Source organism: Ruditapes philippinarum, unplaced genomic scaffold, assembly GCF_026571515.1.
Source record: "Ruditapes philippinarum isolate M1 unplaced genomic scaffold, ASM2657151v2 ctg9_1_1_1_1, whole genome shotgun sequence".
Classification (NCBI taxonomy): domain Eukaryota; kingdom Metazoa; phylum Mollusca; class Bivalvia; order Venerida; family Veneridae; genus Ruditapes; species Ruditapes philippinarum.
The window spans coordinates 876,257-894,719 of record NW_026865571.1 but is presented as its reverse complement, the minus strand read 5'-3'; the positions used below and the strand labels follow the sequence as shown (position 1 = coordinate 894,719).

General features: G+C 33.4%; 1 protein-coding gene across 1 annotated transcript in view; it reads left to right on the top strand.

The window, feature by feature from the left end:
- Positions 1–18,463, top strand: part of LOC132729563 (ubiquitin carboxyl-terminal hydrolase 34-like) — a 78,564-nt gene that overhangs the window by 9,255 nt on the left and 50,846 nt on the right. Inside the window, 16 exon segments of the mRNA XM_060715345.1 lie at positions 3,645–3,712; positions 4,281–4,473; positions 5,010–5,068; positions 5,411–5,489; positions 6,983–7,075; positions 7,650–7,775; positions 8,063–8,183; positions 8,666–8,745; positions 9,845–9,986; positions 10,287–10,684; positions 11,113–11,403; positions 11,877–12,016; positions 14,126–14,346; positions 14,709–14,848; positions 15,272–15,399; positions 17,134–17,322. Of these exon segments, the coding sequence (XP_060571328.1) occupies positions 3,645–3,712; positions 4,281–4,473; positions 5,010–5,068; positions 5,411–5,489; positions 6,983–7,075; positions 7,650–7,775; positions 8,063–8,183; positions 8,666–8,745; positions 9,845–9,986; positions 10,287–10,684; positions 11,113–11,403; positions 11,877–12,016; positions 14,126–14,346; positions 14,709–14,848; positions 15,272–15,399; positions 17,134–17,322 (2,468 nt within the window).

The following is an 18,463-nucleotide window of genomic DNA, read 5'->3' as shown; positions in this document are numbered from 1 at the left end:
CATAACTCTGATTTGCTTTTTTTCATAATTATGCCCCTTTTTCGACTTAGAAATTCTTGGTTAAGTTTTTGTATGTAAGCTGGTATCTCCTTAACTACTGAAGGGAATGGATTGAAACTTCACACACTTGTTCTCTGTGATTATCTAAGATGATTGGCACAAGTCCCATAACTCTGATTTGCTTTTTTTCATAATTATGCCCCTTTTTCGACATAGAAATTCGTGGTTAAGTTTTTGTATGTAAGCTGGTATCTCCATAACTTCTGAAGGGAATGGATTGAAACTTCACACACTTGTTCTCTGTGATTATCTAAGATGATTGGCACAAGTCCCATAACTCTGATTTGCTGTTTTTCATAATTATGCCCCTTTTTCGACTTAGAAATTCTTGGTTAAGTTTTTGTATGTAAGCTGGTATCTCCTTAACTACTGAAGGGAATGGATTGAAACTTCACACACTTGTTCTCTGTGATTATTTAAGATGATTGGCACAAGTCCCATAACTCTGATTTGCTTTTTTTCATAATTATGCCCCTTTTTCGACTTAGAAATTCTTGGTTAAGTTTTTGTATGTAAGCTGGTATCTCCATAACTACTGAAGGGAATGGATTGAAACTTCACACACTTGTTCTCTGTGATTATCTAAGATAATTGGTACAAGTCCCATAACTCTGATTTGCTTTTTAGCTCACCTGTCACAAAGTGACAGGGTGAGCTTTTGTGATCGCTTTTCGTCCGGCGTCCGTCCGTCCGTCCGTCCGGCGTCCGTCCGTCGTCCGTCCGTAAACTTTTGCTTTAAATGACATCTCCTCATAAACCACTGAGCCAATTTCATCCAAACTTCACAGGAATGTTCCTTTGGTGGTCACCTTTAAAAATTGTTCAAAGAATTTAATTCCATGCAGAACTCTGGTTGCCATGGCAACCGAAAGAAAAATCTTTAAATATCTTCTTTTAAACAACCCTAAGAGCTAGAGCTTAGATATTTGGCATGAAACATCTTCTAATGAGTGTCTACCAAGTTTGTTCAAATAAAAGCCCTGGGGTCAAAATTGGCCCCGCCCCGGGGGGTCATTGATTTTCCCTATATGCATATAGTAAAAACTTAAAAAATCTTCTTTTAAAGAACCGTAAGAGCTAGAGCTTAGATATTTGGCATAAAACATCTTCTAGTAAATGTCTACCAAGTTTGTTCAAAGAAAAGCCCTGGGGTCAAAATTGGCCCCGCCCCAGGGGGTCATTGATTTTCCCTATATGCATATAGTAAAAACTTAAAAAATCTTCTTTTAAAGAACTGTAAGAGCTAGAGCTTAGATATTTGGCATGAAACATCTTCTAGTGAATGTCTACCAAGTTTGTTCAAATAAAAGCCCTGGGGTCCAAATTGGCCCCGCCCCAGGGGGTCATTGATTTTCCCTATATGCATAAAGTAAAAACTTAAAAATCTTCTTTTAAAGAACCCAAAGAGCTAGAGCTAAGATATTTGGCATGAAACATCTTCTAGTGAATGTCTACCAAGTTTGTTCAAATAAAAGCCCTGGGGTCAAAATTGGCCCCGCCCCGGGGGTCATTGATTTTTCCTATATGCATATAGTAAAAACTTAAAAAATCTTCTTTTAAAGAATCATAAGAGCTAGAGCTTAGATATTTGGCATGGAACATCTTCTAGTGAATGTCTACCAAGTTTGTTCAAATAAAAGCCCTGGGGTCAAAATTGGCCCCGCCCCAGGGGGTCATTGATTTTCCTTATATGCATATAGGAAAAACTTATAAAATCTTCTTTTTAAAGAACCCAAAGAGCTAGAGCTAAGATATTTAGCATGAGACATGTTCTAATGGGTGTCTACCAAGTATGTTCAAATAAAAGCCCTGGGGTCAAAACTGGCCCCGCCCCGGGGGTCATTGATTTTCCTTATATACATAGCAAAAACTTAAAAATCTTCTTTGAAAAAACCCAAATAACTAGAGTTTAGATATTAAGCATGAAACATCTTTAAGTAAATATCTACAAAGTTTGTTCAAATAAAAGCCCAGGGGTCAAAACTGGCCCTGCCCGAGGGGTGTCATTGTTTTTAACTATATGTGTATAGTAAAAAACTTAAAAAATCTTCTTTTAAAAACCCAATGAGCTAGAACTTAGATGTTTTGCATGAAACATCTTCTTATGGGTGTCTACCAAGTCTGTTCAAATAAACAAATAAAAGCCCTTGGGTAAAAATCGGGCCGCGGGGTGGGGGGGGGGCTATATACAGGTGAGCGACCTCAGGGCCATCATGGCCCTCTTGTTTACATAATTTTGCCCCTTTTTCGACTTGGAAATTCTTGGTTAAGTTTTTGCGTGTAAGCTGGTATCTCCATAACTACTGAAGGGAATTGAATGAAACTTCACACACTTGTTCTCTGTGATTATCTAAGATGATTGGCACAAGTCCCATAACTCTAATTTGCTTTTTAACATAATTATGCCCCTTTTTCGACTTAGAAATTCTTGGTTAAGTTTTTGCGTGTAAGCTGGTATCTCCATTACTACTAGAGGGAATGGATTGAAACTTCACACACTTGGTCTCTGTGATTATCTAAGATGATTGGTACAAGTCCCATTACTCTGATTTGCTTTTTTTGCATAATTATGCCCCTTTTTCGACTCATGAATTCTTGGTTAAGTTTTTGCATGTAAGCTTGTATCTCCATAACTACTGAAGGGAATGTATTGAAACTTGAAGAGTTTGTACCTTTTCGGACAATTTTATGTATTCATATAGGTAAGCATTATTATACTCAGTGAAACACCCTTGTGACAAATTTTCGAATAGTCGAGCGTTACTGTCCTCCGACAGTTCTTGTTGTAAATATAAACATTTTAACACCCATGGTGATGATTAGTCCATTTGTTTATTTCTTATCGTATTTAAAGCATGAACTTATATTTTAAGCATATTGTCGTTAATTTTCATTTAAATATCTGGTCAGAAAAGAGTATTTTAAAAAGCAAAAAACTATTGGTTGAAATCACAGACTCAGTTTTATTGAGTGTAGAGATAATGGAAAATATGACATCTAGCAACACTTTAAGCAGTGTTTTATAATCCTCAACAGTTTTGGAGCCAGTGATCTCAAAGGACAAGATAAATAAATATAGCAACACATAGATGACGTACAAGGCACCTACTGTAATAAATTTAGATATACTGGAAATTAGAGATCTGTGGAAGCCATTGAAACAAAGACATATACAATGTAGATGTACTTTAAAATTGCATTATCTAAATCTGTTAAGGGGCATCCCTGGCCTAGTGGTTATGGTCGTTGACTTGAAGCCACTTGCCGCTCACTGCTGTAGGTTTGGGCTGCACAAGCATCTTCAGACTCATTCATGTGAGAAAGCTATCCAGCTAGCTTACAGAGCCTCAGTGGTTCTACTCAGGTACCCGTTTGTGCCTCCACCAGTAAAGCTATGACCTACACTGTGTTGGTGCGATGTAAAACCCAATTAAAAAAAGGAAATCTGTTTTATAGAGTCTTAAATGAAAGATATACCATAGTGCAACATTTTACATCCACTAGCATTTAAGCAGGTTTAAGCAGTGTTTTCGCAATGTACTTTTTCAATATAATCATACAGCTGTTGTATTATTTGTTTGTAGCTTCGATTATGGATGAATATTCCGACTGTGATGCAGTATATTGTGCCACTACGCACTGCTGTGATTAGGTAAAATCTTAGTTTTTATTTTTGAAAAAGTAGAACAAAATTCAAAGCTTGTTTGATTTGAATAGTACTCAGTAATACATCGGTTTATACATAAGTAGAAAGTTGCTTTGAAAATACATTAATCGTATCGGGCATTTAGGTTGGATAATAAAAGATTTGATCTTGATATCATTAAATGCAAGGAAGTTGTTAAAATGCATGCTATTTGTTTAATCAACTTGTTAGGTTAAAGAGTTTTGATTGTCCACTCATTATATATTTTGAGGGACAAAAAAGGGGCCTTAAAGTACCAGGTTTTTTACTTCTGATAATTAAAAAGAACAACTTATTTTTTAGCAAACTAATATGTCAGAGTTTATAATGTATGTCTTAAAAGTGCTCATCTTAGCATATAATTATATATAATAGGGACTTGTGAAATGGTTTAAGATTCTCTAACAATCTCTTAAAGGTACATTTTAAGGGCTTGTAGCAATTTTTTTTTTGGAAGATCTAAGTCATTTATATGTGGCATGGATCAATTTATTTATGATATACAATGTACATATATCATACAATTGTGTTTTAGGTACATGTGTAAACTATCTGACAAAGACCTGAGAATGGCAGGTAACCGCAACATGACAGACTTGATGTGGGCAGCAGTTAAAGAACCTTTAGAAACCCATTTTACATTTGACAAGGATGGGTTAGAACTAGCATTTAAATACTTCACGTGTTCAACTTTAACAATAAGACTTGCTGGCATTGCTCAACTTAATGTAAGTATATATATTTACAACAGATAGCAGATCAAAATTGGCATCAAGTTTAATGAGTTTTGTCTTTTATCTTTTGAAATTATATTGTTTGTTCAGCTGTAGAACTGGTTTTAAACAGTATTCTGAAACAAATTTATGTTTTAATGTGAGTGTTCCTGGATTTTATAACAATGCATAGCTTAATTTTTCCTGAAGAAGCTGTAAACTTCTCTTTATACTGGCAATATTAAAAGAGTTGCAGAAACAAATTGTCAAGGAATAACATGAACACAAACTGTCAAAACTCTAGTTTGTGATTTATTGCTTTTTCCCCTAACATACATGATACGGTATTTTTATCAGATTCACATCCTTTAAATGGTTTTTTTGTTGCTTTACTTACTAACTTACTAGGCTTACTCAAGTGCACAATCAAGTTGATTCTTTCCTATACCTCTTTGACTTAATAAGGATTAATAACATTTTTTGTGTGAAATATAAAGGAATGTCATGTGAAAGATTAATGTTCAATGTAACTCCTGTATTCACAATTTCAGAATCAAATAACCTTGTACAATGAGAGTTGTAACAATGAAACATTGATGGATGCAGAAAGGTTAGCTTCATTTAATTTCTTATCTCTTTGTTTCATTAAGAGCTAGTGTAATGTACATCTATGTCACTTATCTACAAAAAATGAATTCTCCAAGGTTCCTTATTTAAGTTACTATCAATTCTTAAGGTGTCACATTGATATGTTAAGATATTCATTCAATTCATGAAAGTAACCAAGTTTTCAAAATATATAAGGGGAATGTTGAAGCAAGCATGATCATTTTTATCAAGGTATCATGTTTGCAAATTTAATCTAAATAATTATATAATTATTGATGGTATAACAATAACTACTTTTACTCCTGTATGATCACCATGATACATTTTGTGGTTTATATTACAGAGAAGGTCGTCAACTGGCTGACTGGTTGATAGATAGTAAGATAATAGAACATATATTTGGACCCAATCTACATGTAGAGGTAAGTAATACAAATTTGTATGCGAGAGAGAGAACTTAGAGTGGGAGTGCAAAAAGATTTTCCTTAGTTAGTGTGTCATATTGTCCTGTTGTCATGTTGTCTGTAAACTGATATAAAGTAGGATGTGGGGGATACCTTTAAGTAGGATGTGGGGATTACCTTTAAGTAGGATGTGGGGATTACCTTTAAGTAGGATGTGGGGGATACCTTTAAGTAGGATGTGGGGATACATTTTAGTAGGATGTGGGGGATACCTTTAAGTAGGATGTGGGGGATACCTTTAAGTAGGATGTGGGGGATACCTTTAAGTAGGATGTGGGGGATACATTTTTAGTAGGATGTGGGGGATACATTTAAGTAGGATGTGGGGATACCTTTAAGTAGGATGTGGGGGATACATTTTAGTAGGATGTGGGGGATACATTTTAGTAGGATGTGGGGGATACATTTTAGTAGGATGTGGGGAATACCTTTCTGGCTATACATGCCATATATGCCTATGTTTTCGAACACAAGAATAAAAGTCTTTCCATGGCTTCTAGACTTGGTCAATTTTAGATACATGCATGTTTGATTAAACTTAGGTTGCTGCAAGTTGGATTTGATTGGTTTCAAATGTGCCTTAAAGATAAAAATAGTGTCACTATGGTTTGTCCTTTAAATGTTAACTGTCATGTGGCTGATTGGGTTTAAGTAATAAGAATGATTTTGAACAAAAAAAAATGATACATATATCACATTGACAGAACTGTTGACCTGAAACAGTGTTGATATTAGATTTGGTTGTTAATTAACAAAATACCGTATAAGTGGTTTTTTCTGCGGTGACTTTATTTCTGCGTATTCTGCGGTCAGTTTCAGCACCGCAGAAATAAAAACCGCAGAATATTTCTCCATATTTTTTTAGCCTGGTACAATATGTGTACTGCATTATGACCTATTTCGTCTCAAGTAATAACGACTAACGGATTATAACGGTTAGCGGATTTAATTGTCATCTGATTTACGGTAAACTTCTATCAATTTTATTAAATTAAAGATACTACCGGGGTATATTTTTCACACGTCATTTAACGCTGATCAAAAGATTTATACCTTTCTTTTTTTGCGCATTATATTTGTTTGCAAGCAAACAATATAATTGTTTGTAGTTACTATACAGTTTTGCTGTGACGACAACAAATGCGAATGTGTACATGAAAATAAAATAGAGTAATGTGACTTAAACTTTGATAAGTCGCAGAATTTAAATCACGTTTTTCCCAAAGAATGTGCCGCAGAAATAAACTCCACAGAAATAAAAACATGCCAAAATCTTGAAAAACCGCAGAATTTGGAGCCCGCAGAAAAAACCATTTATATGGTACTTTATTCTAAACAATAATTACCCTTTTCTGTTGGTGTGGTGTTAATTAAATGGCAAAGTGAGAAAGGTGTGACCAGTACAAATAATATTTTTGACATTTATTTGATGTGATATTTTGTTGTTTCAGTTGATAAAACAGAGTCAGATAATTCTGAATTTCCTGGCTGTAGAAGGTAGAATCACTAGTGAACATATAGATTGTATATGGGCTGCAGCTCAGGTTTGTTCTCATGTTATCTTTATACAGAGCCCCTTACCTCTGGAGATTAGAATCCCAACAGGGACTTTGGATTCTCTCATGTCATGTGAGGAAGCTATCCAGCTAGCTTAGGGAATGTCGGTGGTTCTACTCGGATGCCTGTTCTGCTTGAAATAATGCACAGACGGCACCTGTGGTCTTCCTCCACCAGTAAAGCTGGATAGTCACCATATTACCTATACAATGTTAGTGCAATGGAAAATCAAATAAATAAAAAAATAAAAAATTAGAGCTGCCATCGATAGAAACAATATCTGTCAATCAATACACATTTAAAAAAATCAATAATTTTGACATATTAATTATATGTCTAGAAATTAGGAATATTCACTCAAAACCTAGTTAATTTTCCTAGTAAATTTTCCCTGGTGAGTGAGGGCACATTTAATTGGTTTGTGACTAAACTTCTCATGTCTTACCTGCTTTTAATCTGTCTTTTTGATTTTTACAACTTCTGAACAAATTGAAAGTTACTTCGGATTCTGTATGTCATAAACATATCATTAATTGTGTTTGGATGGATATTTATTTACAGCTGAAGCATTGTGGGAAGCAGGTTTTTGAGTCTCTTATACCATTGATAAAGAACCTAGAACTACAACCAGTCCAGCACTTGCTACAGCTGGTATCCAGTCTAGAAATTGCAGCTCATACTGAGTCTGTAAGTATTGTTTATGATATAGAATTTTATAGAACGTTGTTAACATCTTTTTACAGGGTACACATTTATGTTTCTATTTAGGGTATGTCTCAGAAATACTTGGCATTGATGTGGAGAACTTTTATAAATATATTGGCATATTAAGTACCATATGGCATAGTTTAATCTTGCAACAGCATAGTTATATCTCTTTTCTAATTCAAAGAAGGAATACATGGCCCTTCACTTACACATATTTCTTGTTAAAATTTAGAAAAATGTAAGTTGTTGTTTTTGTTTGTTTTCAGACACTGTACTTGGCATCGGCCTTGATCAAGTGTGTATGGAACACTTGGGCTGTCCAACCAAAAGCTGCACTGCCTCAAAACCAGAACTACAATACTGCCAAACATGAACATATGGACACTGGTTAGAATAGTTTAATATTTGCTTACATATTTTACGATTTTATTACGAATATAGTCTTTGATATTCTGTCAACAAAGAAATACAGTACCAGTACTTCTTTTAAAATCTATAAATTTTGAGAACATCTGAATAACAGAAAAATATTGTTTTGAATTTATTGTGTTTTGATAAAGAGAGCTTCATTTATCCCTTATCCTTCTGAATTTGTAGAGCATATTAGCCCCTTGAAATTAGAACTTGGTTATAATTGAACAAAAGCAGTTTCAATATCAAAATACTAAAAATTGAGAGCAATCCGGAACAATCTTGTCACTGACTGTACTGCTGACGGGGCAAGTCACTATCAGTGTCAGCATTTAGAGGGTTCAAATGAATAAGATAGTTCCAAGATCATTTGTTGTAGTCCTTTTGGTATTTAAGATTTATACCTCATTATTCACTTATTTGTCACAAATGAAAGTTTTATATAATGACATTTACAGATAAACAGAAGCATGATTTAAGCAGTAGTGAAAGTATACAAGTATCTGAAGATGGTGATAGAGATAGGAGAAAAGTTCAGGTATAAAAAATTTTAACAAATATAACCTTTCAGAGCTTTTTTTCTTTATTGGCATAAGGGTTATGTTACCAAAAACTCATTGTTTTCTGGAATACTGTGTTCATAATACAAAGACAAAGGCCATTTTCATAATAAAAAAAATACATGTAATAATGTCTGTATATAATTTTATTTCTCTCATTATTTGAAAGTATATATATCAATATGCTTGGATTTATATTTCATTCTCAAGATCTCTGATATTTTAAGTCATCATTGAAAACAAGATGACTTCATTGCTCAAAGTTTCTTTGAAAGAAATGAGGCAAAAAGTGAAGTACAATTTTCATTTGCCTTCAAGTTGAAATGAACACGTATATTCAAGTAGCACATAAACCAATTTATCACATACCCGTTGCTGATTTTGCGACTCAGTAAAAATGGTATGGCACAGCCATGCTTATATTTTTAGGTGTTGTCATTTGCATAATACAAACATATTGTGTAGATGCGCTGAATGTTCGTGTTTCACTTTAGGGGTGTCAATGAAAATGTTTCTTTTGCACTTTATACAGTGTTTATTTTGTGTATGTGATAAATGAAATGTTGTATTCATGCAGGGTCATTACTAAATTTATTGAATTTGTTGAATAAAGTAATATTTTTGATCATCAGAGGCTCGCATAATATAATTTTATTCAACTTTTTTTTTTGTTTTTTTTTTGGGGGGTTTTACGTCACATCGACACAGTATAGGTTATATCACGACGTTCCAGCTTTACTGGTGGAGGAAGACCTCAGGTGCCCTTCCGTGCATTATTTCAGGCACGAACGGGCACCTGAGTAGAACCACCGACGTTCCGTAAGCTAGCTGGATAGCTTCCTCACATGAAAGAATCCAAAGTCCCTGTCGGGATTCGAACCCACAGCGGTGAGGGGCAAGTGGTTTGAAGTAAACGACCTTAACCGCTCGGCCACGGATGCCCCTTTTATTCAACTAGTAGAAGTTCAATAAATTCAGTATTGAACCTACACTCATTCAATATCCTTTATATGTGACATGAATGGTTTAGAAAAAAATGAATTAATTGAAATTTTTACCTTATATGATATATAACAGAGACCTGGAACACCAGAGGAGCTTGACAGATCAGTAGAGAGTAGTGGTGAGTCACCTATAAAGAGAAAGGTTGTAAATAAACATAGACATATAAAGAAATCCGAGGCTCATGAATCTGAAGAAAGCATTGTTGATAGTGAGGGTAAGCAGAAGATGGAAATAACTTTTTTTTATCTTAAAGGCTTAAATCTGAAGGATAGAAGTTTGATTTTGTAATGTTGAAATCTCTCTAATCATTCTGATCTATTTAATTGCAAGTACATCATAAAATTTTATTGGTCTAGCTTTAATGTTCCTTAATGACTGCTGAGATACAAATTCAGAAAAAAATCCAGACAGAATTATAAGAATCAGGAAACACTGGCCTATTTGTTTATATCTGAAATGCAGTTTGTGCTAAATACCAAGCTTCTAAGCTAATATTTCTTATGCCATTACACAGGAGATGTTCATAGTGAGGAAGAGGAGGAGTCCGGGGCAGAGCAGTGTGGGTGTGGCCATGAACATGGGGTCAGAGGTCATCATGCTCATCATCACGTGCGTGCACACAGTCACAGGCATCATTTACACGAGCTTCACCAGGAGGCGGAGAGTGGCGAGAGTGAGAGCGAGATGGAAACGAGCGACTCCAGCGAGGGTTTGAACCTAGAAGGACTGGACATGGAGAATCTAAGACAGCGGGCTATAGAGATGCAAAAGAAAGGTCATCATCACAAGCATCGTCATATAGAGGGAGAAAGTTCCGAGGAGATTGATCCTGAAGATGAGGAGGAAGAAGAACTTGATTCAGAATTTCTCGACTCTGAAGATGAAGAAATGATTAAACAAAGAAAATTAAAGGTAATATATAATATTAATTTGTAAACTATTAAAGGTAATATATTAATTTGTTAACTATTGATTATAAAAGGTGTACAAATATACTGAAATTGTAAGATTGTGCTAATATTGTACTCATTTTGTCTTGTCATAAAAATTTTGCTGACTCAGCATGAATCAATGAAACATGTTTGCCTATGGTTTCAATCTCACAAAATGTCTGATTTCATCATGCGTTATTTTGGTATTGTACAGTTTTAATGTATTTAGCCCTTCAACTAAAATAATGTAAGGGAAAGTTGTTTAAAATAAAAATATTTATAGAGAAAGTACACAGATATATTAAACAATTGTAGAAATATTAAGATGTTTGTAAAATTTTGCTTTAAGTTGAATGAAACGGAATAATATGGTAAAGGTCTCATATTTTTTTCTTTCACATTATTTAGCAGTTCCTCGAGGCACATAACCTGCACGAGAACAGTGAGGAGGATTCTGAATACGATGAAGATGATGATGAGGAAGAGTACGAGCATCACGTGCTGCGGCAAGCGCACGCGTTTCATAACCACCAGTTAGCCATGCACCGCAGAAAACATCAAGCCATGCAGCAACGGAAACAGAAAATGATGGGAAAGGCAGTAGAGGGCAAGAGGGTCCAGGTTGGAAATATACCAACTGTTGTGAAAGACACTGAGGTGAAAATAGAGGAAAGGGTTGAAGGAAATAATTCTGGTCATGTACGTTAACTATTATGGAATTTGTTGCAGTTCCTTAGATATTGTGTACGAAATGTTTTATTGATGAATATGGGAAAACATTGAATTTTTTTTATCCTCGTTAAATTATTCAACTGCCTTAATGTATCTTTATATGGTACCAACTTTGGGTGGCTCTCAGTCACGTAATGAATCTTAACTCAATTTTAAAAGTGTAAGAGTATTTGGCTTTGATATATTCCAAGAAACAATTGAATGTATATCATCTTTATCAATAGATAAAAGTTACTTTGTTTAAATTGTGTCTACATATGGCTCATTGAAGTGAGATGTCTTTACATAACCTTTCTATATTCAATAAAGTGAATCTCTAAAGTAAGTGCCGATTTACTTGTTTTACTTTAAAAAGAGACTAAGAATGATATTTTGTTATTAGAAACATTGTTTATAATTAAATTACTGTATTTTGTATCAAGGATCTGATATTTTTAAAGGTATCTGACACTGCAGCAGTAGCAGCATCATTACTGGAGGAGAATGAAGGGAAATTGAAACACGAGCATGGAGATACCGAGGTGTATGACTGTACACACATTGGTGAAACTACACATAAAAAACTAAATAGGCATCCACGGTTTGTACATTATATGACATATTTTACTAGAACTAAGTGATAATATTGGTTTATCGGTATCCGGACAATTCCCTTCCGAGAAATTTCCCTTACATTTATTTTGGCAACCCAGACAATTCCTCTCCCATTCTTTTTTACAGGGCCGACAATTCCCCTCCCGTTGTTTTTTCACAGAGGACTATTTTATTCCATTATTATTTATCTGTGCTGACAATGCCCCTCCTGTTGTTAATTTCACCAAGGACAATTTCCCCATTGGTAAATCTTTAGAAAAAAGAAAAAGTGATACAAAAAGAATATTTGAATGTAGTCTGTGGTGTAAATAGATTTTAGAGTCAGATTTTCCTCTTATATCTGTTAAAAGTGTATTTTTATGCCCCCGCCATGTAATGGCCGGGGCATATAGTGTTACCCTGTTCCGTCATTCCGTCCTTCCGTCATTCTGTCATTCCGTCATCACTGTTTCCGTTCATTATCTTAAGAACGGTTGCACACATTCAACTCAAATTTGACATATGGATATGTCATGAGAAAATACAAGTCAAGTTCGAATTTGGTCATGGTTCGATGATTTTTGGCAGAGTTATGCCCCTTTTACTTTGAAAATAATATAAAATTTCAGTTTCCGTTCATTATCTCCCCAACGGTACAACACATTCAACTCAAACTTGACATATGGATATGTCATGAGAAAATACAGGTCAAGTTCGAATTTGGTCATGGTTCGATGATTTTTGGCAGAGTTATGCCCCTTTTACTTTGAAAATAATATGAAATTTTCAGTTTCCGTTCATTATCTCCCTAACGGTACAACACATTCAACTCAAACTTGACATATGGATATGTCATGAGAAAATACAGGTCAAGTTCGAATTTGGTCATGGTTCGATGATTTTTGGCAGAGTTATGCCCCTTTTACTTTGAAAATAATATGAAATTTTCAGTTTCCGTTCATTATCTCCCCAAAGATACAACACATTCAACTCAAACTTGACATATGGATATGTCATGAAAAAAAATACAGGTCAAGTTTGAATTTGGTCATGGTTCGATGATTTTTGGCAGAGTTATGCCCCTTTTACTTTGAAAACAATATGAAATTTTCAGTTTCCGTTCATTATCTCCCCAACAGTACAACACATTCAACTCAAACTTGACATATGGATGCGTCAAAGGAATGCGCAGGTCAAGTTCAAATTTGGTCGTGGTTCAATGATTTTTGGCAGAGTTAATCCCCTTTTACTTTGAAAATAATATGAAATTTTCAGTTTCCGTTTATTATCTCTCCAATGGTACAACAAATTTAACTCAAATTTGACATATGGATATGTTTTTGGAATGCCCAGGCAAAGTTCGAATTTGGTCATGGTTCAATGATTTTTGACAGAGTAATGCCCCTTTCACTTTGAAAATAATATGAAATTTACAGTTTCTGTTCATTATCTACCCAACAGTGTTACAAATTCAACTTAAATTTGACATATGGATATGTCAAAGGAATGGGCAGGTCAAGTTGGAATTTGGTCATGGTTTGATGATTTTTTGGCAGAGTTATGTCCCTTTCACTTTGAAAATATTATAGATACATGTTAGGAATAAGCAATGTTAGGAATAAGCAGTTAAGTTTGAATTTGGTCGTGGTTCAATGATTTTAGACAAACTTATCTTTCCTGAATGTTGGAAAAATTTTGAACTTTCAGTTTCAGCACTCATACTTTTAGCCATTATTTTGGCTACAAATATGCAATATGCTATTTTTAAAAGGTTAAGACTGAATAATTTCAGTGCCTTGAACATTGTATGAAAATGGTTTGTGTTAACATTGAAAAGTTTTAAGGGCTTTGAACTTAAAATGAAAAAAATAATTAATGCACCATCTGAAATTTTGGCTGCATGCGGGGGCATCCGTGGCATGATGACACATTTCTAGTTTCATTTTCATTGTATTCCATGTAAATGTAATTGTTCTTTTCCCTGATCTAATCTCCCATTGTCCCTAAAATTTCATGCTTTTGTAATGTATTTGATTCTTTAGTTTTATGTGTTATACTTTGGTTTATTACTTGCTTCTTTGGTTTGATATTTCATACTTTGGTTTAACTTTTACAGTGGTTACCATGGTGATGATATAATGAGTCCTGACGATGGAAGTTGTCATAGTTCACACCTTAGTAACAAGTCAGAGAAGAATATGGCTGATTTTGATGGGGAGGATTTATTGAGCGATGATGAGCTGTCACAGATCAATGCCCACTCCCAGCTAAACTCACATGCTACATTTGGTCATCTCTCCAGCATGGCCTCTATGTACCATACACACATGCCACATGGTAAGTTTCTTTAATCTTGAAACTAAATCTGAACTGTAAAACAAAAAGTGATAATGATTTTTCTTGATGATTAGGCACATTTGCTATTTACTAACTAACCAAAAAATTCAAGTGAGAAGAAAATTGTAGTTTGTTTTGAGTGCATAAACTCTTAAGATGCTTGCTTATTCATGAAGGAAGCTCAAAAAGAGACACTTCTTTGTTGTGGCCCATTTAGAGGTCCTTTTCACCCAATAATGTACAGATACAAAGTGATACTTTAGTCCCTCTTTTGAAAAATTGTATTTGATCTATACTGTTCCATTTTACATTAATTCGAGAGAGAGAAAATGGTGCACATACAAAATGGTTTTCTAATACAGTGATGAGTCAGCGTCAGGCACAGAAAGAATCATCCACACACACAAACAGTACGGCATCTTCATGTTCCGAGTTCAATTTTGAAGATGTTTGTAAACCAGGAAATACCTTGTTGTGGGATCTAGTCCAAGATGATAAAGCTGTAAGTATCCAACATGCACAGACTTACCGTTTTGTTAATTTACTTAAGGTCATTAGTGAAACTAATGCTAGAATTGATAAATTATTATCATCATGAATTTGTGAATGATTGAGCCCATTGAAGATTGTATGAGAAAAGAAGAGATGATAATTCTTTTTTCTAATGTAAAGTATCTCACCAAGATTATGACTAATATCACATTATTTTGGTAACAGTGACATGTTAATGACATGGTTTGGAGTAGAATCGGCATTCACTTGATCATTATGATTTTATTGTTTGTAACATAATTTAAAAAAGGAGTAATTTGAGAAAAGTTTAAAACTAAGTAAATATCTAAAAAAAATGTTAATATCTTAGTGTACAAATGGTATAGAAATGGTAAGGGATATTTTTGTAATTTATATGTCTTGTACATTACAGCATTTACTGCCTGAAGGATTAGCTGTAGATGCAGAAAAGGTGCTACATAATCTGGTCTGTTTCTGTACAGATAAACGAATCAAAAAAAAGTTTATTGAAGCTTGTATAAATAACCTGGCTCATCATAGGTATCCATACTACTAAATTAGTCATTATGTTGATCAATTTGTTTTGTTTATATTGTATACACTTTATATATGGAACAAAACTGTTTATATTGTATACAATTTATATAAGGAACAAAACTGTTTATATTGTATACACTTTATATATGGAACAAAACTGTATATATGGAACAAAACTGTTTATATTGTATACAATTTATATATGGAACAAAACTGTTTATATTGTATACAATTTATATATGGAACAAAACTGTTTATATTGTATACACTTTATATATGGAACAAAACTGTTTATATTGTATACAATTTATATAAGGAACAAAACTGTTTATATTGTATACACTTTATATATGGAACAAAACTGTTTATATTGTATACAATTTATATATGGAACAAAACTGTTTATATTGTATACACTATATATATGGAACAAAACTGTTTATATTGTATACAATTTATATATGGAACAAAACTGTTTATATTGTATACACTTTATATATGGAACAAAACTGTTTATATTGTATACAATTTATATATGGAACAAAACTGTTTATATTGTATACACTTTATATATGGAACAAAACTGTTTATATTGTATACACTTTATATATGGAACAAAACTGTGTATATTGTATACAATTTATATATGGAACAAAACTGTTTATATTGTATACACTTTATATATGGAACAAAACTGTTTATATTGTATACAATTTATATATGGAACAAAACTGTTTATATTGTATACAATTTATATAAGGAACAAAACTGTTTATATTGTATACACTTTATATATGGAACAAAACTGTTTATATTGTATACAATTTATATATGGAACAAAACTGTTTATATTGTATACAATTTATACATGGAACAAAACTGTTTATATTGTATACAATTTATATATGGAACAAAACTGTATATATGGAACAAAACTGTTTATATTGTATACAATTTATATATGGAACAAAACTGTGTATATTGTATACAATTTATATATGGAACAAAACTGTTTATATTGTATACACTTTATATATGGAACAAAACTGTTTATATTGTATACAATTTATATATGGAACAAAACTGTTTATATTGTATACAATTTATATAAGGAACAAAACTGTTTATATTGTATACAATTTATATAAGGAACAAAACTGTTTATATTGTACACACTTTATATAAGGAACAAAACTGTTTATATTGTACACACTTTATATAAGGAACAAAGCTAAGAAATCTTCATCTCAGCAATGTCAATGTTTTGAGTTAAAATTTTGTAAAAATATATAGTTGCTTTGTTGGACATATCACAACAACTTTACACATAAAACAAAAGGTATTATTAGATAGCAAATGATTTCTGTATGTATAAATTCGGTAAATCTTACCATAGTTATGAAATATATTGATAGAATTTAGCCTCACCCCTGTGGGTTTGAATTCTCACGTTGACTTTAGATTCTTTCATGTAAGGAAGCTTTCCAGCTAGCTTAAGGAAGGTTGATGGTTTTACTCAGGCACCTGAGGTCTTCCTCCACAAAATAAAGCTGGAAAGCTTCAATATGAACTTAACAAAGTGTTGGTGTGACTTAAACCCCAACGAAAACAAAATAAACTTTAAACTCGGGCATTTGAGTTTAACAGATCTTGATCCTTTAATGAAACTTTCATAAGATATTTGAAAAATGAAAAAAATCATTGGTAGTTAATGAAATTTAAAATTTTTCGTTCCAGATCTGTGGTTGTTTCACTACGACTACTACCGAAGATAATCTACTCATTCCAGCAGTATCGTAGTGACTCTAATTGTCACACTATTACACAGTGGTCAGAGAGGGAGTTAGACATGATGTCACACTTCTTCGTGAACCTTGTTCATTATACAGACAACCATAGAGAACATGGCACACAAAACACTGCTTTGTATGTATATGATTTAGTTTTAATGTAAAGGAAGCTTGAATGGAAAATGAATTTATTTTGCCACCAGAGCAATATAGAGTCAGGCCAAGAGTTAGGCCACTCTGTACTCCTGTTCAACTTGATAAGACTGTACTTTTGGTTAACAAACTTTACTTTTGGCTAACAAACTTTAAATATTTTTTAAAGATTGATAATGGACAGTCCTATTAAAAAAGTTGGTCAAGTGTATGCAAGAAATCTAGTGTGACCAGTAATTTAAGAATATAATACATAGTGATAAAATTGCATTGTGTACTGAAATCTGTTCTTTTGGTATATCTACAGACTGAACTCATAAAAGATTGTGTTATTATTTGATTATTGAGTTCTTTTTTATGTCCTTGGATAGATATTTATTGGTTATGTTGACCTTGACCTTCTATGTTGACATATTTTAATCTTAGCCATAGCATCTTTCTGTACTTAACTGTAGTCTTTATACACAACATTGACAAACTCTGGACATGAACTTTGTATGTCTTGAATTTTGACCTTGACATTAGAAATAGAGGTGACAAATGATCTTTTTATCACTTTGAATTTTCCATGTTTGATGTTTATTATGCCACCGCAGCATCTGCGATGCGGTGGCATAGGCATATAGCGATTCACCTGTGTGTGTGTGTGTGTGTTTGTTTGTGTGTGTGTGTGTTATATAGATTATATAGTGAACTTAAAAAATCTTCTTGTGAAAAACCACTGGTCCAATTTAAACCAAACTTGGCAGGATTGATTCTTGGGTGAAGGGCTTCCAAAGGCTTGCAAAAAATCTTATTGTCTGAAGGTACAAGCAAGCCTTAGAGCTTTAATATTTGTTATATGATATCATCTATAGGTATTCTACCAAAGTTGTTCAAATTTTGCCTCTAGTGTCAAAATTAGCCCCGCCGGGGGGTCATAGGTTTTCCTCATATGTATATAGTAAAAACTTAAAAATTCATCTTCTCTAAATTGGCAAAGGCTAGAGGTTAGATATTTTGCATGAAACATTGTGTAGTGAACCTCTAGCAAAATTGTACAAATTATAGCCCTGGGGTCAAAATTGGCCCCACCCCAGGGGGTCATTGATATTCACTATGTTAAAACATACAGTTAAAAATTA